The following is an 8039-nucleotide window of genomic DNA, read 5'->3' as shown; positions in this document are numbered from 1 at the left end:
CTGATGAATCGAGATAATGAGTCTAGTATAGATATGTGATTTAATTGATATTCCAGAAAACTAAACCATATACATTGAAGATCAAAAGCCCAGTAAATAAAACAGATTATAGATTTACATTCTAAAGAATATAGATAAATACATTTTTGATTTATGTATGGACTAAGAAAAGGTAATGTATCATTTAATGCATTTTGAGTGTAATTTGACTTTCAGGTTATATTATGTAATAGTATCAAATTATTGAAAGACACATTTCTGACATATGCACTCTTTAAAACCTTATACATACATGGATATAAAGAGTTAACCCTCTAAAATGTATTTGAAAAAGGTCCATATGACCTGCATCATGTACACAGACAATTCTGAAACACAACATAATAGGGTACATTCCACAGGGAAATCACTTGCCTTATGGTTTATGATGATTTAACTATTATTCTGATTTCAGGCCATTTTGACAAAACCTGATCACTTGTTTTTCACTACATTTGTTTGTAATACACTGAAATAACCTATCATACTCTAGGTTCTTGATTACCACTAAGCATCATAACAAACACATTTTAGGCTCAATCATTTGAGTAGACATTGGAATTTTAGTCTACCTAATAGTAAACACTTCATCCCTTATCAATATGGGTTTTTTTTCAAAGTATCTGTACTTATATTGAAGAAATCTATTGAAAGCAACATTGATTTTTTAAATCTTTGTATCTGTAATTAAAATATTTTGTTTTCAAAAACAGAGATATACAACATTCTTGTATGTCACATAGCTATGGATGACATTCGGGAAAGGAAAGAGTAGAATCAGTAAGTTCAGATCCAAAGATAGAATAAATGTTTTTCAGTAAAAAAATAAAATGTATTTGATGAACAATTAGATCAATTGATCATTATAATTCACATTGGTAAATACACAACATACAAGTAGAACTGTTTGTTATCTATTTTGCATATTTCAAGAAAAATCAAATTTTTTCTTTTCTTTTCAAAATTGACACAATGGTGAAGTACTTTTAAAATAGTTTTATTAAAGCTACCTGGCATAGGGGAGATAACTCAACTAAGTGCCAATCCATCATATATATTGCCCATCTCACAATAGTTCTATTATAAACCAGCATGTCTCTTCATATTGAAAAGGATAAATACTACAAAAAAATAACATTTGCAGGAAAAAATATATGATGAATTTTGATTGAGTTGATCTATGACATAGAAAGTGATAATATTGGCAGTGATTGTGGCAGTATATTTATAACTATGTCACCAGAATATTAAATTATTCATGTTCTATTGTAATTATGTAATGTACAACATCTTTATCATAATCGTATTGTGGGGAAATCCCTATAACTATTTTTACTAACAGCCTTCTGTGCTTTGTCCATGCAATGTGAGTGAGATATATATATGTGAATGCTTCGAGTTGTCAAGTTTGGTTAAAGACATCCTCGATACTCCAGGGGTTCTGATCACTTACGATCTCTAAATCCCTGGACTATCTCATAGTAAAACTCAAGGCAACACAACTGAACAGGTAAGAGCTGTATAACGGTGGTTGGCTGTGTGGCTTAGATGTTGGGAGTTGCTCTCTATGTAGTCTTCAACGGAAATCTTTGCAAGCCTGTGATTGGTTCAGCTGTTTTCCACTGAGCTACCTCCATTTTTACTATGAGATAGTCCTGGAGTGTAGAGATCATAAGTGATATGAAACCCTGGAGTATTGAGGATGGGTCAAAGGTAATTTGAAAGTTGTGAAAGGAAAGCATTCTAGAAAGATTGTGTATATCATAAAACTTCTATTATAACATGTAAAATGTGCACTCTGGCTGTTGACAAACGCATCAGTCTGAGACAGGTGCTCTGGAGTCCAGAGCCTGTGACTACAATATTCAAAAATTTATTTATTGGATCAGATGGTAAGTTAGTTCCAAATACTTATAATTGACGAAATGAGACTTTTAAAATTCATTGATAAGACATGTTTACAATAATTTGATAAACTTTGTTTGCTAATTGTCAGTACCCCTACCCAGAATTACTAAATTGCGACGTTTTAGTGTTAATCTGTTGGATACTTATGTTCATATAGAATCAATACTGAAGATAACTTTCTATATTGTAACAGTTTACAACAACAGCTTTTCTAGGTTTTACTGTAATTTGTATCACACTGTCAATCTAATATTCTCATTTTGTCTAAACAAATGTAGATATTACATCGTAATCAAATGGGACTAATTTACGTACCACGTGATACCCGATAATGTTTGTGCGGGACTAGTATCTCCCGTGATAATGGAAAGTAACTATTTGTAATATTCCTGCTGAAATGAGGTTAGCTCCGGATATCATCTTTTGACATAATTCCAACACCAATAGAAACAATATAATAGTCCTGCACAAACGTTATCGGGTATTATGTGGTACGTGAATTATTCCCATTAATAAACACAATATTTCATAGCCTTAACAAAAAACAAAATCAGGAAATAAAAGTTTAATTATCTAGAACAAAAATTAAATATGGCACCATTAAACTATTTATTTAATTATGCAAGTTTTATTATGGAAGATCTTTTAGGAAATTAATAACAACAAAAATCTCAACACATTATATTGTCATAAAATTTCAAGCTAGAATAAATTTCAAAGACAGATCATTGGCAAGTCAGTTAGCAATGGTATACTATCAAAGGGGAGTTAACTAGTATGACTAACACCCCCCCCCCCCCCCACACCCCTCAAATAAAATACAAACTTAATAGTACCAACAATTAAATTTTGATTCATGCTACATGATATGTGTTATAAATACTCAAAATCTTCATGACCTAATAAACACAGAAAAGAAGATCAATTGGGCAAACAAATAATGGAGTCCTAAGCTTATGACATTGTTCAAGCTAACATGTATAGAAAACTTAATACCCAACATCTACTGGGATTATATTTGTTAGTTATTGTAATTCCTTAATTATGACCAAATAAGCCTGTTATTATTGAAAAACAAATCCAAATGCTCCCAAAACTTAATTGGTGGCAGGTATCTAGACAATGAATGATTATTTCCCTTTTCCCAATGCTGTTTCCATCGGCCAGTAGGGGAAAAATCATTTTGTCAGTATAACATGACTTTGTTGTTATTTGTGATATGATACAGTAACAAACATTAAAGTGACATTGGGAACTGATGATTTCGTAACAAATTAGCTGCTTCTAATATTTTTTTTTCAACATATGGTGTTCCTACTAAAATGATTATTTGAATTGGTGCCATATTTATGCTAAAATTACAACATTAAGGGTTAATATTTACAACATTCAGGGTCTTTATATTGATATTAGAAAAAAAAAACCTATAGGTTTGAAGGGCCTGTCCATCTCAAGAAGGGCAATGTAAAGCATATTCCAGTTTCATTATATGCAGGATAATATGATGTATCTACATTCACAATACAATAATCCATAGAACAAAACTAAATCTTGATACTTAATGTTTGCTCATGAATCTTCTTAGGTTAAAACATTGAAATTAATAGTTTTGTCAAAGGAAACTGATTTATTATAAATGACCACAATGCACTATTATAAATGCATGTATATGCTAAATACTGGCCTTTCTAAATTGCTCTTAATTAATGTACAAGGAATATTTACCGTATATTTCTAAAGAATGTGCTAGTGATCTGCAGATATAATATGAAGTTATTATGTCAATATAAACTAGATCTGCGAATATAAATGTCTTTGTAAATTAAAAATAAAAATTCCAAATTTTAAAATGACAGTAAAAATTTTATTTGATGTACATGAAATTGTTCTTGTGAACATACTGTTGACATCTATCTAAGAGTTAACTCCCCTTATATAATTTCATTCAAATTCAACATTGTTGATCTAATTGATTTACAAAACAATGACCAATGACTGTAAAAATACGTGAAAACTTATTTGATAGCTAACTGCCAGTATGACCTATAAAGTGGTCAAAAACTCTGAAACGAATGTACTTTAACACTAGGACTGAAGTCTGAACTGATGTTTGTCATGGAATTCAGAACACAGCAGAGAATCTGAGTTTAGCAGGACTGGACTGAACCAGAACTGTAATCTAAATTTCAGAACCCATTATAACATTTTCTGGGAGACACATCTTTATCTATTACAAAACTGGTTCACAATGTATTTTAAAGTTCCCATCCCCTCCCATCTATTTGATAGAAATTTTAATACAAATCCACCATTAGACTATGCTACATCACAACTACCGGCTTTGCAATTTACTATTATTTACTTTATATATGGAATATCAGTTTACAAACCCCAAGAAAGTACACAAGGTCTTTTTCAATCTGTGACTTTGTATTGAAGGTATTTGATTACATATCATCAGCCTCGAATTTGTAATCAGATTATCAATTCATGACTTCAAATCTCTTATCCATGGCCCCAAATTAATCAACAATCACTGATCACTTACTAGAAGCCATGGAGTGAAAATATCTACAGCATCTGCTTGTATGGATTCCATACCTAATCAAATATACTTGTTATCATTTTGTTTACATCACAGACAAATTGCACCAAATAAATCACAAAATCAAATTGCTCCACACAGTATGTGTGTATTAAACATCATTGATCAATCAGCTGCCACACCAGTGGTCAAAATTAATAACCATCCAGGTTCAAAGTTCATCACAGATGAACAATAATAACTACTTAACCACCACACTGCCTATCTTCTAAACATGTATAGAAATACCTGACCATCCAGTTACGGAATAACAATTGGAACTAGCTGATCAAATCAGCAATTCTTTTTAAAAGTTGAGAGCAGAAATAGACCAATCAGATTCTGTGTAAGAAAAATTAATTCAATTTTGACCAAAGAGCTAAAGTGATACTTGTTTCTGTCCAGTGAGCTGCTGGAGGGCGGAATTCCATTCATACCATTCATCTTCGTCCTTGACCTTGAAGATATGACATCGACCTTTGCCTGTTTTGTCCTTCAGACAGATTTTCTTCTTCACTTTTCCCTTTCCAGCACCAGCAGAAGCTACAAGAAAATTTTCAAAAGTTTCTTTTCAATGCATGGAGAAGGACAATGATATACAACTGCCTCTCAGAAGTACAAAGAATTACACACGCACGTCTCACAAGAGGATATTGTTATCAAAATTTTGATTTAAATTTATACCTAAATAAAAAAAATGTTTGAGTATTCAAACCAAAAACACAATTTTATTATTGTTATAAAAGTTTGCTTCTATTATAGTAAGAGCCTGAGAAAAAGGAACAGCAATTTTCACAAAAATAAGGTTAACCTTGACTTTTGAGCAGGAGAAGCAGCTCTTAAATCAGACATGAATTAGACAAGATGTAAATTTTTGTATTGTTTTAAGGACATTTTTCGTTTTGTACCATTAGGATATACAGTATAGACTAATTATCTCAAGTCAGCGAGGATTCAAGATTTTTAATTTTAGCATATATATTAAATAGTTTAGATACTTACAAAAGCTGTCTTTTCGGGACAGTTGGACATCATATTTATCCAGGTCAATAAACTTGGACACTGAAACTGGCCCTATCTGAAGAAAAAAATAGTTTCAGGTCATAATTCATGGTATGTACAAAGATAATTATAATGAAGATACATGTATGCCTTAAATAGTAAAATTTCAACAAACAAAATATAACCATTTTGAAGCACCATATTTTAAATCAAGACATAGCTAGAGATGCATAAGATATGCCAATGTTGTTGGTAGATAAATAAATTGTTCAATACTTCAAAGGGCAATCCTATGGTTATAAACAGGGGTGTGTAAGAAAACTTGTACATCCTATACTATTACATGATGTCATCATTAGATGCAGCATAATCACAGTGTACATTGTCAACGGCATCATCAGTTGCAATGCATAATGACATTTCTATGATGACAGTGCGATGACAATACTTGAATACTACCATCATAGCATTGTTATTTTAATAAGCATGGGAGAAAAATAATCAAACATGGGTCTGTCAGGTGGGAAAGGGATATCGCAATCCTTGTGTAAGATTTTGGCCAGTCAACCAGTAGCAAGCCTCATGATATCCAGCTATAGAATCTGGTTGATATCCCTGTCCACTTGACAGACCCATGTATGATTATGTTATTCTCCCATAACTGACAGGGTTATCCCAGAGTTTGTAGGGAAAATATAACTCTGTCTTTTACCGGGGTAGGAAAAACACACGCGTTTGACAATGACGTCATCAGTGCAATTGGAGATTATTGTCAAGGACACCAATAATTGTCAACATTATAAAAATAATCCCTAATCTGATTTTTGTAAATATGGGAGAAATATAATCTCACATGGGTTTGTTCATCATCTGAGACCCACGGGTGATCGCACTACATTACGCTACACTTGGGGAAACTCCTTGTAAAATCCTCTTAGGTAATTTATAAGCATGAAGAATTTGATTGGTTCCAGTACAGTTTTGCGATGGGATTTCATCCAATCAGAGTAAGCGTTAAGTACAGTATACAGCAACACTTGCACCTGGCAAATGATTGGGATACTGTGAGTGCACGAGCAGTGTTTACACGTGTGTGTATGGGCAAGGTAAATAAACTATGAACAAAAGCGTTGTTAGCTTTGTTCATAGCAGTATAGGACTTTATTAGGTATTTTCAGTAATAATATTATGCTTTATTAGGGCAGAAATAGGTATTGTTATACGAGTGTTTTATACTAATAGGCTTAATGTTATTAGGTATAAGGTATTAATTAGGGCAAAGTAATATTACTGGGTCTCTGTGACCATATCTTTGTAAATGTTATTGTAATAACGCCTGGTCTGTGTGAACTTGCACTTTGGTTTGGATGTCTCCATTCAGCTTATTTATTTTGATCAGTTGGTTTACACACTGGTTACAGACATATCCGTTCACAGACTCAATAGATAAACACCGAAATATTTCCCCATGTTGTTCTTGACTAGTTTTGGAAGATAGAGATCTGTATGATTTGTCCTTGATCGTTTTTATACAAAACTCACATGGTTTTATGGGTGCCGCCATTTTTTGTTTATCTTCAAGCTAATAAACCAGCCTTCATTCTGAAGAGTTCCAGACTATATATCAAGTATTCTAGTTGGTCAATTCTAGTATGTGACTTAGCATATCTTACGAGGATTTTACGAGGAGTTTGCCCAAGGGTGATAAGTGTAGCGTAGTGTAGTGGATCACCCGTGGGTCTCCAATGATGGGGTTTGGTAAGTGGACAGGGATTTCTCAACCCGAGTGAATGTTATTCTCCCATACCTAACAGGGTTACTCTGCCGTTGCTAGGGAAAATATAACTCCGTTAGGAAAAAGACAGCTCACACATGCTTGACTAATAGAATCTTACATGGACCTGTCATGTGGACAGGGATATCTCAACCCGAGTGAAAGATTTTGGCTGGTCAACCTGAGGCTTGCCGAGGGTTGATAGTCAAAATCTTTCATGAGGGTTGAGATATCCCTGTCCACCTGACAGGCCCATGTAAGATTCTTTTTCTCCCATATTTTAACGAAAACGGTCGTCGTATGTATTGATGACGTCACTGTTTATGGCATGTGAGCTGTCTTTTCCCTACCCTGGTAAAAGACAGTTATCTTTTCCCTAGCAACCGCAGGATAACCCTGTCAAGTATGGGAGAAAATGATGTCATCAATACAATCGCAGATATTGTCAAGGACACCATAAATTGCCAACACTATAAAAATAATTCCTAATCTGTTTTTTTTTTAAAATATGGCAGCCTCCGGTTGACCAGCTAAAATCTTTCACTCGGGTTGAAATATCCCTGTCCACTTGACAAACCCATGGAAGATTCTATTAATCTGCACTTAGGTGAAGTAAGATAAATAGAATCTTACATGGGTCTATTTACCAAAACCTATTAAGTTGACATGGATATGTTAAACCGAGTGTAAGATTTTGGCTCGTGAACGCGATTCTTGCCGAATGATGGCCAT

At 33.3% G+C, this 8039-nt stretch overlaps 1 protein-coding gene across 1 annotated transcript in view; it reads right to left on the bottom strand.

Annotated features, from left to right (window-relative positions):
- Positions 1 to 4570: 4570 nt before the first annotated feature.
- The window catches only part of LOC138305035 (pleckstrin-like), a 30244-nt gene continuing 26775 nt past the window's right edge, over positions 4571 to 8039 (bottom strand). Inside the window, exons 9-10 of the mRNA XM_069245445.1 lie at positions 5534 to 5609; positions 4571 to 5074 (exon numbers count right to left, since the gene is read on the bottom strand). Coding sequence (XP_069101546.1) covers positions 4911 to 5074; positions 5534 to 5609 — 240 coding nt within the window. The 3' untranslated portion in view covers positions 4571 to 4910. The remainder of the gene's footprint in view (positions 5075 to 5533; positions 5610 to 8039) is intronic.

Source organism: Argopecten irradians, chromosome 12, assembly GCF_041381155.1.
Source record: "Argopecten irradians isolate NY chromosome 12, Ai_NY, whole genome shotgun sequence".
Lineage (NCBI taxonomy): Eukaryota > Metazoa > Mollusca > Bivalvia > Pectinida > Pectinidae > Argopecten > Argopecten irradians.
The sequence above is the reverse complement of the archived record's forward strand: the minus strand, read 5'-3'. Positions and strand labels throughout refer to the sequence as shown.